This window comes from Leiobunum rupestre, chromosome 10 (genome assembly GCF_980474605.1).
Source record: "Leiobunum rupestre chromosome 10, qqLeiRupe1.1.hap1, whole genome shotgun sequence".
In the NCBI taxonomy this organism is placed as follows: Eukaryota; Metazoa; Arthropoda; class Arachnida; order Opiliones; family Sclerosomatidae; genus Leiobunum; species Leiobunum rupestre.
This window is the reverse complement of record NC_143393.1, coordinates 40743127-40770231: the sequence shown is the minus strand read 5'-3', so window position 1 is coordinate 40770231 and position 27105 is coordinate 40743127. Positions and strand designations below refer to the sequence as shown.

The 27105-nt window shown below is 36.9% G+C and overlaps 3 protein-coding genes across 3 annotated transcripts in view; all 3 read right to left on the bottom strand.

Moving 5' to 3' along the window:
* The window catches only part of Ptr (patched domain-containing protein), a 66334-nt gene extending 56835 nt beyond the window's left edge, over positions 1-9499 (bottom strand). The window contains exons 1-2 of the mRNA XM_090160334.1: positions 8605-9499; positions 5208-5793 (exon numbers count right to left, since the gene is read on the bottom strand). Of these exons, the coding sequence (XP_090016460.1) occupies positions 5208-5793; positions 8605-9021 (1003 nt within the window). The 5' untranslated portion in view covers positions 9022-9499. The remainder of the gene's footprint in view (positions 1-5207; positions 5794-8604) is intronic.
* Positions 9500-12076: 2577 nt separating this feature from the next.
* LOC149925866 (uncharacterized) lies at positions 12077-15808 on the bottom strand. The gene is made up of 2 exons (XM_090160435.1): positions 15797-15808; positions 12077-14885 (listed from the first exon to the last, which is right to left on the bottom strand). The coding sequence occupies exon 2, from the start codon at positions 14828-14830 to the stop codon at positions 12164-12166; it is 2667 nt and encodes an 888-aa protein (XP_090016561.1). The 5' UTR covers positions 14831-14885; positions 15797-15808; the 3' UTR covers positions 12077-12163.
* Positions 15809-18542: 2734 nt separating this feature from the next.
* Positions 18543-23475, bottom strand: Burs (Cuticle-tanning hormone bursicon). Its single transcript, XM_090160601.1, has 3 exons — positions 23416-23475; positions 19359-19674; positions 18543-19274 (listed from the first exon to the last, which is right to left on the bottom strand). The coding sequence occupies exons 2-3, from the start codon at positions 19638-19640 to the stop codon at positions 19029-19031; spliced, it is 528 nt and encodes a 175-aa protein (XP_090016727.1). The 5' UTR covers positions 19641-19674; positions 23416-23475; the 3' UTR covers positions 18543-19028.
* Positions 23476-27105: the final 3630 nt, after the last annotated feature.

The following is a 27105-nucleotide window of genomic DNA, read 5'->3' as shown; positions in this document are numbered from 1 at the left end:
TTATATATTAAAATTAAATAATTATAAAATGCAATACACATATATAATATAATATAATGTTTAAACATGGATGACGATCACAGTTTCGAGATCTGACGGGGTACCTGACCCCAACCCGGAGCCTGGGGTAAAAATAATAAATAATAATAATCAGCTAGGCTAATACCCGAGGCACCACCTTAGGCCTAAGTCATCTAGCGAAATTTTAATGACTTTAATTCCACCCTGACCCCAACCTGGTCGAAGTGTCAATTTTGAAAACGGGGTTTTGAATACAAAGTTTTCCAATGGTTTTAACAAGTAAGTTCAACAACATTTCTTGCACAATAATTCTACTTTTGAAGTTTAAAGTATGATTTTTTAGTAGAAAACATTAAAAACCTGCTATTTTCTATACAAAATTTCTACACCTATTTAAGCTTAATTAAAATTTCGTATCCAAAACTAAAAATGTAGAGATTTTTGAAACCGTCTAAGGCTTAATATCATTTTTATCATCCTATTTTTATTTAAAGACGACAAAACCCGTTAGACCGTCACGCTGAACGCTCTCATCCAACGCGAACAGCCACGAATGAAATTAGAAATGAAGGCAGATTGCGCCACCTAGTGCCAGTCCCATAACGACCTGCGCCATCTTAAAGACATCGCCCCCCGCCCGAAAAAAAGGAGGGGGGGGGTATTGTCTTAAACGGGAAAAGGGGGTTTGCTACTATAATATTTCGACCCAGCGGCTACGCTAGTCTACACAGTGACGTACGGGGTAGTTTGGGCTAGGTTTCCGGGTCAGTAAAATCGAATGACGAAGAAGACTAAACTGCGTTTATTTTATTTACCTTTCTATTCGTTTTTGGGCTACTCGTTTTAATCACTCTGATAATTATGTTGATTTCATTTTTGGTGGACTTTAACTACATCAAACAAAATATATATACAGGAAGTGGATTAACACCGTCACTTCCGCCTTGGTAAATTTCCATCGAAGGTTTTCCAAATATATTTTTATAATTACTTTCAATTCGGGAGATGGTTGATAAATAACGATTCAAGTATTTTAAATTATTTTTATTTAAAATTAAATTTAATTCTAGTCGCAATGGGCAATTATTATACTAGTCGCAATGGGCAATTATTATACTAGTCACAATGGGAATATTATTACACTAGTCACAATGGGAATATATTACACTAGTCGCAATAGGTAAATATTACACTAGTCGCAATAGGTAAATAATACACTAGTCGCAATGGGTATATATTACACTAGTCGCAATGGGAATGTATTACACTAGTCGCAATGGGAATATATTACACTAGTCGCAATGGGAATATATTACACTAGTCGCAATGGGCAAATATTACACTAGTCGCAATGGGAATATATTACACTAATCATAATGGGAAAATATTACACTAGTCACAATGGGAATATTATTACATTGGTCGCAATGGGAATATTATTACACTAGTCGCAATGGGAATATTATTACACTAGTCGCAATGGGAATATTATTACACTAGTCGCAATGGGAATATTATTACACTAGTCACAATGGGAATATTATTACACTAGTCACAATGGGAATATTATTACACTAGTCACAATGGGAATATATTACACTAGTCGCAATGGGTATATATTACACTAGTCGCAATGGGAATGTATTACACTAGTCGCAATGGGAATATATTACACTAGTCGCAATGGGAATATATTACACTAGTCGCAATGGGCAAATATTACACTAGTCGCAATGGGCAAATATTACACTAGTCACAATGGGAATATATTACACTAGTCGCAATGGGAATATTATTAAACTAGTCGCAATGGGAATATTATTAAACAAGTCGCCATTGAAAATTATTAAGTTAGCTAAAATGGGGCAATTATTAATTTAGTGAGATGGGGGCAATTATTAATTTAGTGAGATGGGGGCAGTTATTAAATTTTGTTAGAAAGGGGCAATTATTAAATTGGTTAGAATTACTCTTAATTAGATTCAATTGACATCTTTTATTTGAGTTTCCTCTGAAATATAATTATTATAAAAACTGTGTTTTTTTCATATTCATTGAGTCATTGAAATGCATTATATGATTCATATCAATCAATTCTGAAAAATATTAGTTAAATTTCGACCATATTCTTAAATTAATAATGGATTTAAACTTGTTATTTGGTTATGCTCCGAATTGAAATTGTTTCATATAATACGTTATAATGAAAATGTCGTTTCTAAATTTAGTCTTGGCTTAAAATAAACTCGAGGAAAAAAATAGCTTTTTTCTATTAGTTTTCCTTATTTCTACCAGCTAAATTAAGTTTTAAATTGGAAAAATTTTAAAATCAATGAATGAACGAATATATCAGAATGGAAAGGTGAATATGAATATATTTTCGAAGTGAACGGCGAGAGAGAAAGTATTTCAAGGTTTAGTTACGCCGTGCGGGTGGGCAAACCCGCATAACGCGCTCGCGTCCACGGAGAATTTATCGACTTGAACCGCCCTTTTTGAGAGAATATTTCTGTACGGAGGCGGCTAATGAATACTCTATAAATTGTAGAGGCTCGTTTAATACAGCTACCTTTTTATGGACATAAATTTTTACATTTTTTAGACAAAACAAAATTTCCGGCAATAGAATTTTTTAATAAAAATTATCCTATAAAAATGGAAAAATAGTCATTTAATAAAATTATAAATTTCCATTTTTATGAAAAAGGTGCAGGTAAATGGAAAATTACCGGGAATATGTAGTGGGGTAAATTACCGGGAATATATAGTGGGGGAAATTACCGGGGATGTATATAGTGGGGCAAATTACCGGGAATATATAGTGGGGCAAATAATTGGGAGTAGATATAGTGGGGCAAATTACCGGGAATATATATAGTGGGGCAAATTACCAGGAATATATAGTGGGGAAAATTACCGGTAATTTATAGTGGGGCCATTTACTGGGAATATATATAGGGACCAATTACCGGGAATATATAGTGGAGAAAATTACCGGGAATATATATAGTGGGGCAAATTACCAGGAATATATAGTGGGGAAAATTACCGGTAATTTATAGTGGGGCCATTTACTGGGAATATATATAGGAGAAAATTACCGGTAATTTATAGTGGGGCCAATTACTGTGAATATATAGTGGGGAAGATTACCGGGAGTATATAGTTTGGCCAATTACCGGGAATATATAGTGGGGCCAATTACCGGGAATATATAGTGGGGAAGATTACCGGGAATATATAGTGGGGAAGATTACCGGGAATATATAGTTTGTCCAATTACCGGGAATATATAGTGGGGCCAATTACTGGGAATATATAGTGGGGTCAATTACCGGGAATATATATAGGGACCAATTACCGGGAATATATAGTGGAGAAAATTACCGGTAATTTATAGTGGGGCCAATTACTGTGAATATATAGTGGGGAAGATTACCGGGAATATATAGTGGGGCCAATTACCGGGAATATATAGTGGGGAAGATTACCGGGAATATATAGTGGGGAAGATTACCGGGAATATATAGTTTGGCCAATTACCGGGAATATATAGTGGGGCCAATTACTGGGAATATATAGTGGGGCCAATTACTGGGAATATATAGTGGGGCCAATTACTGGGAATATATAGTGGTTAAAATTACCGGACCCAAAAATGAATTATCTTAGGTTAGGCCTAGTTTAAATTCGAACGAAATAACACCAAATAAAATCAACGTGCCTTTACACCGAAGCCACGGTAAGTACACGAAAAATATTTATGTGTACATATGGTACACCGTAACTAAGTATCACGCGAAAATGCTATATCCATATTCATTTTATCGTTCTAAATATTTCTAAGAATGGGTCCACACTACGTTAAAATGCACTCAGATTAAGAGCGCCTTAGAAACACGAAGAGGAAACAGTCTGCGCACGATAACACGAAGTCTACAATCTCGCACGTTCCACTTCGACGTTTTCTAGCGAGAGCTTAACCCGATTCTTCAAACCTAAACCCCGATAATTGTACCCATTGAAAGCCTTCAACTCCTTTTTAAAGAAAGGTTTGAAAAACAATTTCATTAGGATGGCTGTAGTGGATTAAAGGTAAGGTCTAATTGGGAGTGACCTTCGATTCCACGTCACGTGAAAACTACACATTTGTTATTAATAAGGTCGTCTTAGCAACAGTAAAACGGCAAATATTTTACTGAAGAACGTCAATGGCGCTGGAAACACTCCCTCTCGAATGTTACTTTTCTATTCCCAGCCAAAAATTGAAGATAAATTTAGCGTAATGGTTGTACGAAATATTCTCAAAAGCACGCATGGAGAAACCTAAACACTCAATCGCGAGTCCCACATTACTACTGCACGAACAAAGTTTCGAGGATGTTCAATCGAAGAACACGAAAGATTTGAAGCAGTATAAAATCTAACTTCGCAAATGGAAAACGCTACAAGACTTAAAAAGCTGGAATCGCGAGTCCCACATTACTACTACACGAAGAAACGGTTGAAGATATTCAACAGAAGTACACCAAAGATTTGGAGTAGTATAAAATCAAAATACGCAAATGGGAAACGCTTTTGGACTTAAAAAGCTGGAATCGCGAGTCCCACATTACTACTACACGAAGAAACGGTTGAAGATATTCCACAGAAGTACACCAAAGATTTGGAGTAGTATAAAATCAAAATACGCAAATGGGAAACGCTTTTGGACTTAAAAAGCTGGAATCGCGAGTCCCACATTACTACTACACGAAGAAACGGTTGAAGATATTCCACAGAAGTACACCAAAGGTTGGGAGTAGTATAAAATCTAAATACGCAAATGGAAAACGCTACAAGACTTAAAAAGCTGGAATCGCGAGTCCCACATTACTACTACACGAGGAAACGGTTGAAGATATTCCACCGAAGTACACCAAAGATTTGGAGTAGTATAAAATCTAAATACGCAAATGGGAAACGCTTTTGGAATTAAAAAGCTGGAATCGCGAGTCCCACGTTACTACTACACGAACAAACTTTGAAGATATTCCACCGAAGTACACCAAAGATTTGGGAGCAGTATAATATCTACCTTCGCAAATGGAAAACGCTTTTGGACTTAAAAACATACAAATCGCGAGTCCCACGTTACGCCAACCAATTAGGATCGCTCAAAAATGTAATATAACAAATGAACTCACCCAGCATGAGGAACGGAGCCGCCATGTTAATCCCGATGAACGGTAGCCCGCAGTACATGGTGAGCCCGAAGGAAGCGGCGACAGCGAAACAAGACGAGAGACAACCCAGAACGCCCAGCCATGGTCGGCTACGAACCCAATCGGTCATCATGCAAGTGACCACCGAGAAGATCAACATAATCAAGATGGTAATGCTGAAGAAGGGCAGCACACTCTGGTTGTTGCGCTCCAGCTCGGTTTGCAAGGTACTCGAGACGAACTGGGTTATCTCGATGTGCTCGAAATCGGCGTTCATCGTGACTTCTAGGAAGGTGTTCTCCCAGAGGATGGCCTTGTCCACGTCCTCTTCGTTGGTCGTGTCCAAGTAGTACATCAAGTTGATGGCGGCCGCCGATTCCAAATAGCCCAAGTCGTCCACTTCAGCGCCGCCCAGGTACGCCGCCAAAAACAGAGGCCTCAAGGTTAACTTATCGGTCATCAGCGGATATTCCAACATGAAGGTTTTGTTCTCGATGGCCCCCATCCGGTCCGCGAAGTCCAGGATAGTGTTCTCGAAACATATTCCTCCCGCTTTCGAGCAGATGTCCTAAATGTTACCAAAACATAAATATATTAGTATCTCTTAAGAGTTCAGTGCAACGCCATACAAAGACTACAGGTACCAGGGCAATTTACGTTAGGTTTGGCCTTATGTCACCAACTGTGAAGATGTGGTGCTGGCGAAGTACGATGCGATAGGCCCCTGTCGTATAGGGCCCTTAATAAGCCTGCTTGTGGGGCCCTTCTTTCTGCCGGGCCCATCTAACTAACTGGAAGTAGCACTCCATAGCTTAGTTTGTGGCCGCCATTTTGGTGCCATTATTTATATATAATTTACTCTATTGGCTTGAATCATGTTCTTTAAAAAAAAAACCCGTAAGCTGGCTTTATTAAATGTATATTCGATGGTGTAAAAAATAATAATTTTGAATGTTTTCTACAAAAAAATGGTATATTTTGAATGTTTTCTACTAAAAAATAGTAAAATTTGAATGTTTTCTACTAAAAATAGTAGATTTTGAATGTTTCCTACTAAAAATAGTAGATTTTGAATGTTTTCTACTAAAAATAGTAGATTTTGAATGTTTTCTACTAAAAATAGTAGATTTTGAATGTTTTCTACTAAAAATAATAGATTTTGAATGTTTTCTACTAAAAATAGTAGATTTTGAATGTTTTCTACTAAAAATAATAGATTTTGAATGTTTTCTACTAAAAATACTAGATTTTGAATGTTTCTACTAAAAATAATAGATTTTGAATGTTTTCTACTAAAAAGTAGTAGATTTTGAATGTTTTCTACTAAAAATACTAGATTTTGAATGTTTTCTACTAAAAAGTAGTAGATTTTGAATGTTTTCTACTAAAAAATCGTAGTTTGAAATACTCAACGGTATCGTCATCATGTGTTTCGTTGGTGTCCAACTTAACGGGCTTAAGACTATTTTTCCTAAATTTTCTAATTCGTTCTTAACCAATTACTAACCAAAGAAAAGTGTTTTATTAATTTTTGGAAAAACATTTTTGTGAAAAACCTGCCCACCCTGAACCGCCTAAATCGGATGAAAATCAGGGAATACCTGACTTCCCGGGTCACGTTCGGAAACCCTTACAATCCCTAATAGATTCTTATTTCGTAAAATTATATTATATACTTTTGGTATAAATAAGAAAAAGAATGAACTATAAATATGGAAGTTAAAATTAGAAATTATAAAGCGAATCGTATTCCTGCTTTAATTTTTCCAAATATACCCGTTGTACCGCTTCCGATTTCTGACAGTGGTTTCACGCGCAAACCATTGTATCCTGCAAAGTGGTTTTTTTTTAAGAATTCCGACAATTTTCGAACAAGTATTCGTTACAAGTTCTTCGAAATAAACTAAATATAAACGTAATTGGCCCGTAAAAAGCACTTTTCCTGATACAACGCTTCGCGAGATTCCTTAATAGAACGTCTTATCTGTTACGAGCGTTGCGTTTTTCCTACTTCGAAGTTTCAGAAGTATATAAGATACTCTTACAGATAAGTATCCATCTGCCATTACTGCTAATTCAAATATAATAATAATAATAATCAGCTAGGCTAATATCCAAATGAAATTGTTCGATATTTTTGTTGGATGAAAACAAATGCTGTGGATAATAATTTTTATAATGATTTTCTGAAATTTTTACATTTTTCATATTCAAGCGGACTGTATTGACGGCAAATTTTAGTTCGTGACGCGTTCTGGAGGAAAAATATCCAGGGTATACGCTTCGTTTTTGCGTCATTGGTGAATACTTATCCCTTAAGAAATATAATGTATACTTATGATAATAATATATCTAAGCAGGTTAAACTTAGGTTCAAAACCGTGCAAATTTCCGGGTGGAAATTTTACTAGTGTATTAATGCTCCTGGTGTTATGAAAAGTAAAAAAAAAAAAACTTATTCTTATGTGTAAATTCATATTTTCCCCTATTTAATAGTTTTACGAAGATATTATATGACCTTTAGGGAAACGAATACTTCTCTTAAACGACGTCTTATGTACTTCTGCTATCACAAAATTCTAGATATTTTAATAAAATCACTAAAGGTACAAGATATTTTAGGTTTATATCGATAAGATGTCAATTTTTTACGATTTCGCGTAAAATTTTCAGGTTCTAGCTTAGGATATTTGCAATAGAGAACTAACTTGGTAATAATACCCTAGTTTTGACCCATTTTAACAGTCGAATTAAGCCACCCAATAAAAAGAAGTTAAAGAGGCTATAAGGGTTCAATTCACATCTCTAAATCTACATTACAAGTCAAGCAAATTCTCAGCCAATTATTTAAAAGAACGTCGACTGTTAAATTAAAAAAAATATTACAATGACCTCACAATTTTCTGAGTATTAGCTAGAGCTCACGCGATAAAACGTCCACGTTAATTTACGTAGAAAAATCCAAAGTATTCGGTCTAATTTTAGAGGCGTTATTTTAGTATATAGAAAAGTGGATTTCTCAATAATACGCGAGTTAATACGAAAAACCGGCTCGAAAACGGAAAATTATCTTATAAAGATGATATTTTAACAAACGTTAGCGTTTCTGTGGCCCGGTATAAAATAATTAAGGGACAAATGAACCCGGAAGAGAGACAAAAATAATTAATGGTCTCTAGATGACTTAGGCCTAGGGTGGTGCCTTGGGTATTAGCCTAGCTGATTAGTTAGTTAGCTAGTTAACTCGGGCCCACAGGCTGAATGGGCCACGGGAATTTCTACCGGTCTCCCCTTTTTCGCGGTGCCTGGTAGATTTTGGGAACCTGGAACCCAATTGGCCAGCACACAAACCCTAACCCACGAAAGTCGAAAAACTCACCGTGTATCTGTAAAACTTGCGTTCAAACTTGACTGAAATATTATGAATGAGTTCGTCGAGAGCTTGGACATCGTCGAAAACAATCTTGCGAAGAACCGAACCTTTATCCTTGGCTTGAACTATGACCCGTCCAAAACGACCCGGTTTGGTCATCCTCCCGATATCGAAGTCCGAATTGTTGAAAGGGAACAGTTCCTCAATGATGTTGCGGTCAGTTTTGGAACGGCCATTCTCGGGGCTGAACAAATACTCGGGGTCATCCTCGTAGATTATCCTTTGGACGCCGGTCACTAAGAGACCGGCCAGTAGCAATGGTACGATCACGAAATAGCCCGGGTGGTTCCCGATAAATCGGCCGATCCTGCGAAAGCACGTCGAAACGGCGCGATCCACACAATCCCAACGAACTTTTGACATATTTATCTTTTACTTATTTATCTCACTAATTCCGGGTTTGACGCGAAAAATATTCAAATATTTGAAATTGTATCCGTTAAAACACGCGCTAACGGAATAGACGATCGCATTATTAATCGCGATTATTAAAATAGAAAATCATCGATACTTTTTGAAAATATATTTAAACTTTCGAGTATAAAAAAATTCTGGTAGACTAAACCCGCGGTTCTTCTTAAAAAAACGCGTTATTACCATAAAGAATACACAGCGTCAGCCCGCGTCTAGTTCCGACAATCTAAGGTCTGCTGCAGTTGAATAGCGTGCCACATTGACTCGCAGCCGAGGGAAACGGGAACACGCGACTAGCAGCGCCACCTAGATTTCCCACAATATACTCGCGATGCTGCCTACGTTATTCCGATCTACGAAAAAGACCGGTTCTTATTCAGCCCAATGACTTCTCTTTCAACTATACACGTTGAAACCCGGCTACGTCATCGATTCGCGTATATTTTTACCGACTCCGTGAAGTTGGACTCGCGAAGTGTTATACCTAAATTTTCTGTAAACAAAACATTTTTAAACGAACGAAGCGACATCTCTCGGTCACGTTTCGAGTTAGGCGACGACTAATTAAATCGGATTTGGGGGTATTGACGCGTCCAAGGCCAAACGTAAGATGACGTACGCCATTCTAATTCGACTATGGATAAACATTATTCCCCCGTAATGGCGCCGCGACTGTTATAGCCGCCTATCTTTGATGTAGCGCAATTTTAAAGACGCAAAACGTAGTAACTTTGATATTTCTAATTCCCTAACGATCGCCATTGAAAGTTTAAACAATATATCGACTTAGTTTATAATTAAAACTTTAAATTAACCAACCATTTTTATTTGAACAAGAATCCTTCGTAATTCAAGCCGTCTGTGGCCGGAAAAATATTGGTTTTGTTATGATTTCTCGTCGGTTGTTATGGAAACTAGTCGAGTTGGTTTTCAGATTACATCATTTGACCCGGCAATTTTTCAAACACCTTCACTATCATAACGTCGCCGTTAAAACAAAACCACGTATCTTTTCGGTGGCCTTTTTGAGAAAAATGGATTTTTAATTTTGCAGGGACTTGTGAAATCACGTGTTAGGTTTTTACACGCGAGTTAATTTTATAGTTAAATAATTTCGTTTCAATATTGAATTCATGAGGATTTTAATTTAAAAATATTTTGCTAAAGGGGAATTTTTAGAGATACGTGGTTTCGCGTCATGAAGTGAGATAGGAGCTGAAAATAAGCAAGAAACGTGCTTTTGTACGAAATAAGTTGTGAATATCAAAGATACGTTTAACTTTAAATGTTTTCTCGATTTAAAAAAAGAAATCCAATCGCAACCCATTAATGTTTTTAATGTTATATGCGTAAATTAGGGTGTAGAATCTAAATGTGTCAATTTTTACAAAACCACGTATCTCAAGTTACGTGGTTTGGTTTTAACGGCGACGATAAGTAGTAAAATATTTGTAAGTAAGAAATCAATGTTAACTGATACTAATAAAGCGGTCACCATTTAATATTAATAAACATTCGAAAAACTAAATTATTATAGATGACCTTATTCCTTTACCATTTCTTTAAGGCGCAATTTTCAAATAATAGCACCCACGAATCTAACATTATCTCCAGTAACTTACGGACTTTGCACTAAATCTCGCGCTGAAAAACCACCATGTTAATTTAAGTAGAAACATTTGCTGTTTTCTGTTCAATCGTTGGTGCTTAGTTGTAAAATCTTTTAAAACAGGGTTGCCATGATATTTTTAATGACGGTGGTTGAGGTACTTACTTTACATTCAATTTTTAAGTGGGAAAATAATTTGATGAAAATACGAATTTTTATGCAAGCTCTTACTTCGTATCAGTGGCAGACAATAAATTTAACCTGACTCTAATCTAATAATATTTCACACAGATCACTTTATTTATCGGACTATATTTTAAGCGGAGGCCTAAAAATACCCGCCATTGGTAGTGCTCGAAGGTAACATTAAATAAATTTAATTTTTAGTTTTGAATAATCAGCTAGGCTAATACCCAAGGCACCACCCTAGGCCTAAGTCATCGAGCGACTTTTAAAGCCATTAATTCGGGTGGCCTGGTTACAATGCGTTGGAGGGTGGTGGCAAGCCCTTCATGTCACGCGAGCCAACAGTTCCCTACACTAACTATTACCGTTAACCTCAACTAGTTTTTATGGAAGGGGAAACCGAAGATCTCGGGGGAAAACCCCTTAAACCAATGGGGAGAGAACTTGCAAACTCAACGCGGAAGAAGTTGTTCCGAGTTTTCACCCAGTGCCACAAGTTGGGATCGCACCCGGCTCCTCTTGCTTAAGAATGGCTAACCGCGACACACAGCCACGTAATGATTTACATGGAATATCAATTGTTTCATACTTAATTAATAATGTTACTTATGATGATACCTGATCTCGTAGATTTGTCATAGTAAAAGTTTTAGAAATAAGTAGCATTCTTTATACATAAGTAATGTTGTAGCTTTGTTACTTATGAACGCATCGCTCAAAATAAACTTGATAAAAAAATTTTAAAATTAAGGAAATGACATTGAAGACTAAATTCACTTAAATTCTGACCTACTAACACAAGAAAAAAAAAACACACAAGAATTGATAATTATAAGAAATTAAAAATATTAAATCTAGATGAAAGCTTTTATAAATCTAAACAACAATAGGAAAACCACTAGTCCCCTAGTTTTCCCATTTGGCGGGTGATCGAGCGGAACGGAAACACGAGGCTACGGAAAATCTTCTGCTTGGAGTAGCTGGCGCCATCTATCTCGTCATTGACGAACTAACTGAAATTTCGGAAAGCACGTGGCCAACTGAAATTTCACACTTTATCGCTAACCTAGCCCACTAAAAGTGGCTGTATTAGATTAATTCAACAAGGGATATTCAAAACGACTTTATTTTTATCATGAATATTTATGTAAAAATAGTGAAGTATGTACTTTACAAAACAAAACTACAAAATTTAAAGAATTTTTCGCGATAATTTTAAAATACTGAACAGGATACGAGGATATTCAATAAGTAATATCTATATAGCTTATAATTTAAGGCGTCGCTGTCTGTCCTTTAGGCTCTCTGTCCATTGATGACGACCCCGATTGGTTTCGCGTTGGACACAAACTTCAACGACAATAATCGAATAATCTTGGACTCCTTCTTGGGGTTTTCAATGACGTTTCTTAATTGGGACTTGCTCTCCTTATCACCTTCGATTGGTTTCGAAGTAGCCAATGTGATTTCCAAATTGGGTTTGGTCTCACCTTCAGGCCATTTAGGTAACGATGCAGCCTTGGGCTGCTTCTGGGTTTCATTTTGCCGCGAAGTGGAAGGAACCAATGTGACTATTTCGACCTTTGGTTTGGGTTGCTCGTCCTCTATACTGGATTTAGAAAGGGAATGCTCTAAGGTGACTATTTCCAATTTGGGCTTAGGTTGATCGTCCTCTACGGTGGGTTTGCCAAGGGAAGGTTTTGGTGTGGCTATTTCGATTTTGAGTTTGGGTTGTTCATCTTCTACACTGGGTTTAGAAGAGGAAGGTTCGAATGTGTCTATTTCGATCTTGGGTTTGGGTTGTTCGTCTTCTACACTGGGTTTAGAAGAGGAAGATTCGAATGTGTCTATTTCAACCTTGGGTTTGGGTTGTTCGTCTTCTACACTGGGTTTAGAAAGGGAAGGTTCGAATGTGTCTATTTCGAACTTGGGTTTGGGTTGTTCGTCTTCTACACTGGGTTTAGAAGAGGAAGGTTCGAATGTGTCTATTTCGAACTTGGGTTTGGGTTGTTCGTCTTCTACACTGGGTTTAGAAGAGGAAGATTCGAATGTGTCTATTTCAACCTTGGGTTTGGGTTGTTCGTCTTCTACACTGGGTTTAGAAAGGGAAGGTTCGAATGTGTCTATTTCGAACTTGGGTTTGGGTTGTTCGTCTTCTACACTGGGTTTAGAAGAGGAAGATTCGAATGTGTCTATTTCGAACTTGGGTTTGGGTTGTTCATATTCTACACTGGGTTTAGAAGAGGAAGGTTCGAATGTGTCTATTTCGATCTTGGGTTTGGGTTGTTCGTCTTCTACACTGGGTTTAGAAGAGGAAGATTCGAATGTGTCTATTTCAACCTTGGGTTTGGGTTGTTCGTCTTCTACACTGGGCTTAGAAAAAGAAGGCTCTAAAGTGTCTATTTCGAACTTGGGTTTGGGTTGTTCGTCTTCAACACTGGGTTTAGAAGGGGAAGAAGGGTCTAAGATTACAATTTCAACCTTTGGTTTGGGTTGTTCGTCTTCTACACTGGGCTTAGAAGGGGAAGGGTCTAAGGTGACAATTTCGACCTTGGGTTTGGGTTGTTCGTCTTCTACACTGGGCTTAGAAAGGGAAGGTTCGAATGGGTCTATTTCGACCTTGGGTTTGGGTTGTTCGTCTTCTACACTGGGTTTAGAAGAGGAAGGTTCGAATGTGTCTATTTCGAACTTAAGTTTGGGTTGTTCTTCTACACTGGGTTTAGAAAGGGAAGGTTCGAATGTGTCTATTTTGATCTTGGGTTTGGGTTGTTCGTCTTCTACACTGGGCTTAGAAATGGAAGACTCTAAGTTGACAATTTCGACCTTTGGTTTGGGTTGTTCGTCTTCTACACTGGGCTTAGAAGGGGAAGGGTCTAAGGTGACAATTTCGACCTTGGGTTTGGGTTGTTCGTCTTCTACACTGGGCTTAGAAAGGGAAGGTTCGAATGTGTCTATTTCGACCTTGGGTTTGGGTTGTTCGTCTTCTACACTGGGTTTAGAAGGGGAAGGATCTAAGGTGACAATTTTGACCTTGGGTTTGGGTTGTTCGTCTTCTACACTGGGCTTAGAAAGGGAAGATTCGAATGTGTCTATTTCAACCTTTGGTTTGGGTTGTTCGTCTTCTACACTGGGCTTAGAAGGGGAAGGGTCTAAGGTGACAATTTCGACCTTGGGTTTGGGTTGTTCGTCTTCTACACTGGGCTTAGAAAGGGAAGGTTCGAATGTGTCTATTTCGACCTTGGGTTTGGGTTGTTCGTCTTCTACACTGGGTTTAGAAGGGGAAGGATCTAAGGTGACAATTTTGACCTTGGGTTTGGGTTGTTCGTCTTCTGCACTGGGCTTAGAAAGGGAAGGTTCGAATGTGTCTATTTCGACCTTTGGTTTCGGTTGTTCGTCTTCTACACTGGGCTTAGAAGGGGAAGGGTCTAAGGTGACAATTTCGACCTTGGGTTTGGGTTGTTCGTCTTCTACACTGGGCTTAGAAGGGGAAGGATCTAAGGTGACAATTTTGACCTTGGGTTTGGGTTGTTCGTCTTCTACACTGGGTTTAGAAGGGGAAGGATCTAAGGTGACAATTTCGACCTTGGCTTTGGGTTGATCGTCCTCTATGGTGGGTTTGGAAATAGGAGCTAAGGCAACAACATTGACATCTGGTTTGAATTCTTCTTCATCTACGGATTGTCTTGTAGTGGGTGGTAGCAAAGTGACGTCACTGTCCTTGGGTTTGGGAAGTTCGACCCGAGTGGCCCGACCGAACTGGCTGAAATTGGTGACGGGCATCATATCGGTCAAGAACTGAGAAGGCAATCGGTACGCCGGCCTGAAGATGGACAACGGACCAGGGAAGAAGTACTTGGTCAAATGAGACAGGCGCATAAAATTGGCCATCTCCGTTTCATTGACCCTCATAAAGGATTCCGGCTTGAGGGCGTCTCGCACAGTGCTCACTCCGGCCATGGGCATGGACCATACCAACCCATCGTAACAAACCCAAAATGTTACGGCAATCAAAAGTGACCTAAAAATATCGTGATGAATAAGCGAGTTTAACGAATACCATCGCCATCTAACGAGTTAATAAAACTTAGAAGATTCGCAACAAAGCCGAACCCTAAGCTGACGTCATAGGTCAAAGAACCATCGTCGTCTGCTTTTCACTCAACTGCGAATCCCGCAGACATTATTAAAACTAACTTGTTCAATAAGAACATTTATATTTGATAGAATATTAATTGGGATTTGAATTTTACAGTTGGTATTGCACTAACGTCATTGTTTTAACATCTTTGGCTTGAGTTCATTCACGCATATTTAAAGGGAATATAACCTTCAATGGGGTTTTTTAAAGGAACTACCTCAGCAATTAACCACTAAGTAGAGCCGAAAATATAACTCGCTAGCTGACTTGGGCCTAAGGTGTTGCCTTAGGTATTAGCAGAAATAAATGAACCGAAGTTATTGAAATAGCGCTCAGAATCGCAGGGCGTTTTCCTGATGAAACTGATGAGAAAATCGAGTCAAATAAAACCTAATTTCCATCTTTTGACGTGATAAATTGCACTTGGGAATTGTTGGTATAGCTATTTCTATAAAAAAAATCGTTTCATAAAAACAAAAACTTTTTTTTTCGGCCTAGGAGCGCGCAAAATTTAAAATTCGAAGTCAAAATGTAACTTCATAAGGAAAACGCCTCCAACATGAGGAGTATAGCAGTCTGATAACTTCGTTTCATTTAATTATGGTAATAGCCTAGCTGATTATTATAATTATTATATCAGTAGTCATAGAAGGTAGCGGCCCATATCGGAACTAGAATTTCTAAAAGTTATAATTCCCTTAAAGGTAATTTGGAAAACGACGTTAAGTTTCCTTATACACCAACTCTATATAAAAAATATATACATCCTAAATGAAGAAAAACCAACTAACCTGGTAACTTGATCCATTTTGTAGGGCTTGGGTTTTTTTATAACAAAATCGTTATTCGCCAAAACCTCCGATATTTCGTCAAACGCGTCGATTATCTACGATACTGATCATGAAGGAAGAATTTGTATAAATGGCGTGAATGTTTAGACGAGATCGTGCTCGGCGGGCGAAGTCGGAGATCCTCTGGCGGTGTGGGTGGGGACATTCGAGTTTGCGGGCCTACAAATATTTTCAAAAGATCCCCAACTTCGTGCCGGTTACTTTCAACCGGGGATAATAACCAGCCGAGAATCCCCGAAGAAAAGGGCTTCCTCTTAAATCGCGTCTCTTATGGGCCAAGGTCTTTCTGGTCTTCGAGGTGATTTGTTCGGCGACCTTTTGATGACTCAATAGTTTTAATAAAACATTTTTCGCGATGATTTCAACCCAAGTAGCCTCGGGGGCCTATATATTTGTGTGCTGAAAATGATACTAAATTCACGATACTTTGAAGGTGACGTCATTTTTCTTTCCTCCGCGTTGAGTTTTTAACTTATCTCCTCACTGGTTAAAGGGGTTTGGTCCAGAATTCTTCGGTTTTCCCTTTCCATAGTAACTTAATGTAGAGGTTAACGGTAATAGTTAGTGTAGCGAGCTGTTGGCTCGCGTGGCATGACGGGCTTGCCACCACCCTCCTACGCATTGTATTAAGGCTTTAAAAGTCGCTAGACGACTTAGGCCTAAGGTGGTGCCTTGGGTATTAGACTAGCTGTTTATTATTATTATAATTATTACCGTGTTTCCACCATATTGAACAGATTTGGGATAAAACGGCCCTACAAACATGAAACTTGAAGGAAATGCAATCTGTAGAGTAGTAGCTTTGGCCAATTTCTGCAATGTTGGGTGAAAATATTTTTCTATATGAAAAGTGTTGCGCAAATATTTAACTATATGAAAAGTAGGGCGCAAATATTTAACTATATGAAAAGTTGGGCGCAAATATTTTATCTATATGAAAAGTTGGGTGCAAATATTTTATCTATATGAAAAGTTGGGCGCAAATATTTTATTTATATGAAAAGTTAGGCGCAATTATTTTATCTATATGAAAAGTTAGGCGCAATGTTTTTATCTATATGAAAAGTTGGGCGCCAACATTTTATCTATATGAGAAGTTGGGCGCCAATATTTTATCTATATGAAAAGTTGGGCGCCAACATTTTATCTATATGAGAAGTTGGGCGCCAACATTTTATCTATGAAAAGTTGGGCGCCAATATTTTATCTATATGAGAAGTTGGGCGCCAATATTTTATCTATATGAAAAGTTAGGCGCAATTTTTTATCTATATGAAAAGTTGGGCGCCAACATTTTATCTATATGAGAAGTTGGGGGCCAACATTTTATCTATGAAAAGTTGGGGCCAATATTTTATCTATATGAAAGGTTGGGCGCCAACATTTTACCTATATGAGAAGTTGGGCACCAACATTTTATCTATGAAAAGTTGGGCGCCAATTTTATCTATATGAAAAGTTGGGCGCCAATATTTTATCTATATGAAAAGTTGGGCGCCAATATTTTATCTATATGAAAAGTTGGGCGCCAACATTTTATCTATATGAGAAGTTGGGCGCTAAAATTTTATCTATGAAAAGTTGGGCGCCAATATTTTATCTATATGAAAAGTTGGGCGCCAATATTTTATCTATATGAAAAGTTGAGCGCAAATATTTTATCTATATGAAAAAAAATGGCTGACTATATTGATAGTGATGTCGATGTGAACTGTTCTGTGATTATCTGCTAAACTTTACAATTTGGAGGTAAAATGGCAGTTCTGTGTTATCAGAAGTATATTAATATCTCTTACGAGAGAAGTATCCACCGTCGTATACTGCTAATGTGATTCGCTCGACCCAAGTACCTTCACAAGCTCCCACTGGTATTTCAAAATATAATGAATTGTAATTATTACACATTTACATAGTGACACACGCGTTAAATGAATACTTCTCTTGTAAGTGAACTATTATGTGCTTCTGATGTTACTATTTTTTTTGAAACCCAGGTAATATACGTAAAATTTTGTTAAATGGGCTTGGGTTTTTTTTTCTTCAAAACTTTCGCTAAATCGAACGTATATGCAAATTACAGAAAATGAAAAAAATATGATCGAAAGCTTAAGAATCCTTGAAGAAATTTCTCAATTTGAAAACCTGAATTATTGCTTATTTTCAATCTTCAAAATTATTTGAAGGATGCTCGAACAAAACACATGATTAGAATCATTAATAGTTTATAACTTAACATGATCGTAAACTTAAAACGTAATTAATTTCTAATTGTTATTAAATTACATATTTGTATGTCATACTTGTAGATAGGCTATATCAAAAATGTTAAATATTGTAAAAAAGAATGATTTTCCGCGGGCATCGTCACCAGAGGGCGGGGAAAGGAAAATCGGAGGCGGTCTTAGACTTTTCGTCACCCCCGTGATGTCAGATTTCAAAATATATTAATCTATATTAATGTACTTAATATTAAATATAAATAAATACATTTTGTTGATATCTTACACCTAATCAATGGCCAAAAACCTTTAAATACCAATAACAGTATATTTCCCATTTGAATTGAAATATAAATTATAATACAACATTTATTTAGCGCATGTATTACACCTTAGGCGTGATTGTAAAATCAATTGTTACCATTGCATGGCCAAAAACATCACAATTAAAACAATAGTTATTACAATATACATTCATAAAATAACTATTTATCTCACTTTCAAGCTTATCAATATTTTTGGTGTTTTCATTTGAATAAAATATAACTGAATCCACACGAAAAAGCCGCGAGAGACCCGCGCCATTTTTAAAACCTGAACCGCGGTAAAGCGCAACAATGAAAAAAATATTAATTAACTTATAAAAATTAACCGAGTAATTAAGTTAGTTAACAATAAAATACCACGCGTTGTTTGGATTCGTTGGCTGTGTCTAACCGACAGCCAATCATATTTTTAGATTACGCCCATTTTTCAAAATGGCGGGTATGGGCGGCACCGCGATATCTCCCGCCTTTTCCGCCATTTTAGTACCAAATGGTAAAACAAAAAAAAACAAAAACGAAAGTAAATAATAATTTTTTTGGCACCACTGAATAACTCGTCGCTCCTGGACCTAAGCGAGAAGTGAACGATTGAATTGAATGGAAGGTTTCGGGAAAGGGAGGAGAGATTTAAATGACGGAGATGTCGCGAACTTCGTTGCTTTCGGTGAGCCTAGATTCCAACTCTGGCAGGACGCTCGACTCGTCGACGGCCGTGCAGGGGCGGCACATGCAATCCACGGGCGCTCTGGTGATAATCTTCCTGAATCGAGGCGTGGACTTGGGGCAGAAAATGCCCACCGTCGCTTCTCGCTCGCCCATTTCCTGGCAACACATGCAAGATCTTTCGACTTGCCAGAATCTCGAAGCCGAAACCTGAAAATGTCGACGGCCATCAGCGATCATCGTCCTTAAGAGAGGCCACGCGCTAAGGGCGGCGGAAGGGGCGGAAGGCGTTACCTGGACGTAGGAGGAGCAGGTGCCCTGGCAAGCGAACGACGGGATTGGCTTGGGCACGCAACCGGGGTGGCGCAGCACGTGGATGACCGGTCGCAAGTGGCATTCGTCGCTGACGGCCTCCGTTTGGGGCGTCGAGAGAAAGTTCACCAATAGCAGAAGCAACAGTCCCAGTTTCAGATTGGCCGGCGACAGAGGGCGTGTTAGTATTAGCCAATAAGAATCTTGAGCTTCAATTGACAGGCTTCGACGACGCATTACGGAATTCGCTGACGATTTCAACATGATGTTTGTTATTTTTCGACGTTCAAATTTCAATCTGAAATAGACACGACGCCGTTAATATATAACAATTACTCGCGAATAGTTAAAACCCACAAAAAAAACAGTCGATTATGTTTGGAGAAGTACATAGTAAATGTTTTAAATTAAATCTAATTAGAAAAATACGCAAATTTGTTAAAAATGTAACTTTTATGAAAATGGATCTACGCTTTTTTAAACCTCGTTAAAATGCACCGCTTAAAAAATTAGCATCAGGTGAAACTAAGGCCGCGGATATTTTCGGTAATAGTAAATTTACCCCACAATATTTGTAATAAGCGTTCATTTTTTAATACTTATAAATATTTGAAATGATCGAAACGTTTTAAATTACTATAACCACTCGTCGTTAATTACACTTTAGCTTTTTTGGGATAAATAAAAGTCAAATCTAGTCAAATTTGCATCTTTTCACGTGTCCTTTAGGGAGCTAACAGTTCTACGTCACACGACGTCACCCATGTTTTTTCCTATTGAAAAAAAATCTATCCGCGGCCATCTTTGTTTGTGTCAAGAGTCTTTTAAGGGTAAGAATACTGTAAAAACCTATTTTTCGTTCAAGTTGAACGGTTCTGTTTTTACAACTACTAAATTGTAGGGTAGTTTGGGCGTTTGCCCAACTTGTTTAGCTCCGGGGGTCCGAATTAAAACGTAATAACATAATTACTATTGAATTTCAAAATTTCAAAATTATTTTAGTCACTAAACCAGAGGCTGTTCTACACATAAATATTAATTTAATAAATTAAAATACAAAAATAAGTGTTCAGCTTGAAATAGCGCGAAAGTAGACAAATGGCCACTGTAGTCTTCCCCCTTAAGATAACAAAAAAATGAGTTGGGGTTCCGCCAGAATTAGGTGGATCATATCAGATTTTACGCTCAGATTATATCAGATCAGTTGATACGCGCAGATAGTTTAAACCCGAAACTAATGTTAATACTTCTTAACCTAGCTGTCTTTGATCCACTTTCCAGAATATTAAACCAATCGTTGAAGTCAGATAACTGTTCAGCTAACTGGATCTGATGAGATGATTTATAGCAGATCAGTTCAGATTGGCTACTTTGGCATTATGAATCAGATACAATTAGAAATCAGTTTGCTGGATAAGCGGAATATAAAAGATCAATCTGATCTGAGTAACTGATTATCTTCAGATATCTGAATAACCTGCTCAGTTTGCCATTGGAAGCTCTACTCCCTGTAATGTAAGCCAGAGTATTTATTTGTTTTTAGTACTTCTCTATCACCAACTATTTTTACATTATATTAGACACACGCTTGTTGGGTAAAGAATGATTAAATTTTAATTAAATTACGTTATAAATAATATATCACTTTAAACACGATTTCCGATAGAAAACTTTATTATCACCAGGAACGTATTCGGGTTACTAGAGAATAAGTGTGTATCAGCCTGTTCGCCTAGTGTTTGCCCCGGAATAAAAACCACGCCCCTCGAGTAATTTATCCCTGGTAAGGGAGGGGAAGACACTCCAATGTGATAATATTTTCCTGGAATGATAAAAACAGAAACTACAATCGCCGCGAAACAGCGGTAATACAAAAGGAAACCAGCTTTACAACTTTTCCCACCATTTTTTTTGCTACTCGCATTCCTGGGCGTCGAAAATCATAAGTAGGCCGTTCAAATTAATTAAGATGGGGGGGGGGATTTTAGCGATATCATTAAATCTGTCTGAAAATTCCACTAATTTCACACAAAAAACTAATAACTTTATATATATATATCTATATATATATATATATATAGTTTTAACGAATATGTCGATGTCTAGCGTGTTGAATGTGGACCTGACTAGAATTAAAGATTAAACTATCTTAGCTGCCATAAGAAAAGAAGGAAATTTCATCATCCAACAATTGAATATTCATTGGAAAACCCACTGAAAAAATGATAATATTTATAGTGCTCCGTATAACGCCTGCAGCCACGTACGCCACGTTATGCATAGCCTTGTAATCTAGTCAGTATAGACAACATTTTTGCCTCGTTACCTATTTGAGAAAACTAGCGTTTCTTTCAATAAAAACTGGAGGTCGTACATTCAACTGTAAAAATCCACGATTCAATTCACATTAAAACATTTGAGCATGAAATTATTCTATTGGAAATATAAGGTTTAGAGGGATCTTTGGTAAAGTACTAAGGGTACGTAAAAATTATTATTATTTATGACGTCACGTGATAGCTACCTATATAACAATAAATTCTGATACATTTGGGAGGTTGCATTATACTTTTATAAACTCATAAATATCAATTGCTATCGTAAACCCCAATTAGTCTATATTGTAAAACCACGACCTTTCAGTTTATGGACTGTTTACTTAAGCTCAAAGTTGATACTTTGTAAAAGAGCGACCTCTCAGTTTACGGACTGTTTACCAAAGTTTAGTAAAACAGCGACTTCTCAGTTTACGGACTGTTTACCAAAGTTTAGTAAAACAGCGACTTCTCAGTTTACAAACTGCTTACTTAAGCTCCAAGTTGATACTTTGTAAAACAGTGACCTCTCAGTTTATGGACTATTAACGAAAGCTCAAATTTCAAATTGGCCGAACTATGATTTATTAGTTTACGGACAGTTTACTTAAGAGCCAATTTGAAATAATGTAGAACAACGACCACTCAGTTTACGGACTGTTTACCAAAGTTTAGTAAAACAGCGACTTCTCAAAGTTGAAATTATGTAAAACATTGACTACTCAGTTTACAGACTGTTTACTTAATCTTAAATTTGAAATTTTGTAAAACAGGGACCTCTCAGTTTACGAACTATACTTAAGCTCAAAGTTGAAATTAGGTAAAACAACGATTACTTAGTTTACGGACTGTTTCCGTAAGCTCGTGGAAAAAACATAAAAAAAATGATCTGATAGACCGTTCAGAAGTGGAACCACCGAAAAAGTTAGATCAATTTGAATAGAGCTTGCTAAAAAAATTGTCTCTTAAGCGGGTTATTGCGCCGGTTATTTGGTCATAGTTTGAAACTTCTTTAGAGGCTTCTTAGATGGTCTAAGACAAAGTTCCCAAGCGCCAAAGTAAGCTCCTGTAAATTCCCCCATAATAAATTATTCGAAGTTGATTGTCCCCCGAAATAAGCTAAAGCTGTTAATGATCAGTGGAATTCTGGATTTTTCCAGATTCTTGGAAGTTTTGAACGATATAAATGGATTGACTGGCGTCGGAATTGCTAACTCTTTTTTTCTCTAATTGATCTTCGTCTATTTAGCACCTAGACGAAATTCCCCGATTAACTTATTAGCCGCTCGTCCAATCGAAATCGAGCCCCACTGTGACGTGGAGATCAGCCGAGCCAATCACCGATCGGTAGGCTACAGTTCGGGACCCAATACGTAACCGTTACAAGTCACTTCGAAAAAATGACAAAAATTCGATAAATGTTTTTTTTCTGACGCTTTAAGCGCTTTTCGCAAATATTTTCTAAAGGGTTAGGCCTAATAATTGTCAAGTTTCTTAACCTTTAAACTTATCCCCAACCGCGAAAGACTACGACACCGAGGTTAGACGAGTTTAAAATATAGAAACTTAAATTAAAACCAAATTAATTAAAATTATCTCCTCAAACGGCGTTCTAGCCTTCTAAAATCGTATACAAAAAGTTTTAATATTTATTATTAACGCGAATAATCATGCTATTCCCAAAAGCCAAGACGCAAATTATACCAAGATAAAATCATATTCACCTTTCGTCAGACGATGAATCTTCGAATAAACGGATTAATTAACGAAAAAAAGTATAAAAACTTATCACGATTGAACGATAGAATATCAAATTCGTTCTTCTAAAAATCGCGATAAAAATTCGACATTGTTACGGTTTAGTATAATAAAACGGCGAAGAAAATTTGCGTAAACGAGCGAATTTGAAATGAATTATTTTCTATTAATAAAAAAATATCGAATGAAATATAATTGTAGTGATTGTTCTCGGTTTCTCTTCGGAGGAGGAATGGATCGGATACTCAGTGGTTCGGCGGATAAGGAGCAAGTGCTGGTCCCTCTAACCTCAACTCGCTTCTCCAGCAAATCTTGCTTTTCCCAGCATCCCAAATTCTCTCTCTCTCAACAAGTAGTTGAGAGAACAAGGAGGAGAAAACGGTGGGAGTGGATTTTCTCGGGATGAAACGGTTCTCTTGTTTCGTACACGCCGGGGTACGTGTCCGTTTTAAGAGCTTTTTCACGCCCAGAATTGACCGCTCCATTGACCAGACACGCTCGATTGCTTTGTACATTAGCGTAATATATAATTTATAAGTATAATTTATATTTTAAATATATGACCAGATCTGAAAAGCTTTTAAAAGCGTAAAGAAAATATAAAATAATTTTATAGAAATTCTATAAAAAAACTACTTCAACTTAAACAAAACCTTTAGAAACTTAAATGAAAACCTATAAAATGTTAAAAGAAATTGTTCTATATAGAACCTATAAACTGTTAAAAGAAACTTTTCTATAGAACCTAAAGAAACATGTTAAAAATTTCTAAAGATATTCTAGAATTATAACTTAGAAAAATGACCCATTTGCTAAAGAGTTTTTGCGATAACTTTAATCAGCGTTCTATAGAAATTACTTAAATTATTCTACTAAAATTTTATAAAACTGTTCTATAGATTTTATACCAATTTTTTTTTAAGGGGAGTTGACAATATATAGGCGTGCGTTGAATTTGGTATTTTTTTAAATAGTATGGAGTAGAAGATTATAATGCTGTAATTGTGTAAAGCAGGGTGCTACGTAGACTCTAATCATAGGTTTAAATAATATATATTTTATCTTTTTTTATTTATTTTGAGGCTTTATATAGTATTGTCATGTCAAAGTTCATTTCTGAAGCTACAGTGAATTTAGGAGGAACTTTATCATTTTAATTGAAAACATTACCATTCCAATATCTGCTTTTCAACCACTCCCTTCCATTTTAAATAGTTTTATCATTCCAGTCCATTCCCGACCATTCCCGAACTTAAAAATTACCTTTTATATCCATTCCTTACCTAAAAATAAGATAACAATCTGATTTCCGTCCATTCCCGCGGTATTTCCACGGTTACCATGGTAAATGGTAAAGAAACCTTTTCCTTGCATTCCCTACAAAAAATAACATTTATATCCATTCCCGCGGTATTTCCACTGTTAACGTGTTAAACGTTAAAACCATTTCCATCCATTCCCTAACCGAAAATAATATATCAATCTAATTTCCGCCCATTCTCGCGTTATTTCCACGGTTACCATGGTAATTTTGGTAAATGGTAAAAAAAACCTTTTTCATCCACTCCCTAACCGAAATTAACATTTCCATCCATTCCCGCGGTATATCCATGGTTACCGTGTTAAACGTTAAAACCATTTCCATCCATTCCCTAACCGAAAATAATATATCAATCTAATTGCCGCCCATTCCCGCGTTATTTCCACGGTTACCATGTTAAATGGTAAAAAAACCTTTTTCATCCACTCCCTAACCGAAAATAACATTTCCATCCATTCCCGCGGTATTTCCACGGTTGCCGTGTTAAACGTTTAAACGATTTCCATACATTCCCTAACCGAAAATAATATATCAATCTAATTTCCACCCATTCCCGCGGTATTTCCACGGTTACCGTAGTAAATTGTAAAAAAAAACCTTTATCATCCACTCCCTAACCGAAAATAACATTTCCATCCATTCCCGCGGTATTTCCATGGTTACCGTGTTAAACGATTTCCATCCATTCCCTAACCGAAAATAATATATCAATCTAATTCCCACCCATTCCCGCGGTATTTCCACGGTTACCGTAGTAAATTGTAAAAAAAAACCTTTATCATCCACTCCCTAACCGAAAATAACATTTCCATCCATTCCCGCGGTATTTCCATGGTTACCGTGTTAAACGTTAAAACCATTTCCATCCATTCCCTAACCGAAAATAATATATCAATCTAATTTCCACCCATTCCCGCGGTATTTCCACGGTTACCGTAGTAAATTGTAAAAAAAAACCTTTATCATCCACTCCCTAACCGAAAATAACATTTCCATCCATTCCCGCGGTATTTCCATGGTTACCGTGTTAAACGATTTCCATCCATTCCCTAACCGAAAATAATATATCAATCTAATTCCCACCCATTCCCGCGGTATTTCCACGGTTACCGTAGTAAATTGCAAAAAACCTTTTTCTTCTGGTGCAATCGCCGAAAATGAAAGTAGAGCAAAATTGATTATGGCCAAAGAAATAGCGTTTTCAATTCTTGAGTTTTGTATGCATTTAATAATTGTGCATAAATAAATAGCCCAATTTTAATTTCCTGGCAAATCTATAAATAGGTCTATTATATCCCTCGTGGCGACGAATTTAAATATCACACCAAATGAGAAACTATCACTTCTTTCCGTCGAACGAACTTGGCCCAGTTTTCGCGATTCCGGAAGTTTCAAAGAATGGGTGGATTAAGATGGTGACAGAGAAATGCCGGAAGAGTTATTCTCCTTAATTTGACTGTTTATCTCTTAAAGAAGTAATAATGTTTAATTAGAAGGGTGTAATTACGAGTTTTTTGTGTTTGTTGAATACGTCAGACACTCTTAATTAGTAGTCTTTAATTTTGTACACGAAAATATCCCATTATTTACAAACATAAGTAATGTAATAAGTATGCGCAATAGTTCCATAAAAACTTGTTGAGGTTAACGTTAATAGTTAGTGTAGGGAGATGTTGGCTCGCGTGGCTTGAAGGACTTGCCACCACCCTCCTACGCGTCGTAACCCGGCCACCGGTAATTGGCTTCACAAGTTACTAGTTGGCTTAGGCCTAAGGTGGTGCCTTGGGGTATTAGCCTAGCTGATTATTATTTTTTATTTTTTTATTTTTAAAAAGTAACGTGGCCTTCTTGTTTAAATGTGACGTCACAGTCTCTTACTTTAACAAGGCTAAGAGCGCGCGCTTCAGTCGCGAGGAATATAGGTTTTTCTAGCGCGCGTGAAAAACGTTCGTGCGAAGAATATACTAATAAAGCTGTGTCTTGTGACGTAAGAGCAAAATTTTAACAAGTTGGGCGAGACCACTGTTTATTTTATAAAATTAACTATTGACAAAAATTATAAAAGAACTGATTTTTTCGTTTTTAATAATATTTTTCGTTTCTTAATAATATTTTTCGTTTCTAATAATATTTTTCGTTTTAATATAGTACTACGTCAGAGTAAAAAATTGGTATATTCGGATATATTGAATGACCTTTAATCTAATCAGTTGACCTTGAAAATCGTCAAATTAACACTCAAAACTTCAAGCAACGAAACGACAAACATTTTTATTACCATTAACACCTACAGCGCGTTGAATTTACATTCGCGTGATTACAAAATTCAGTCGAA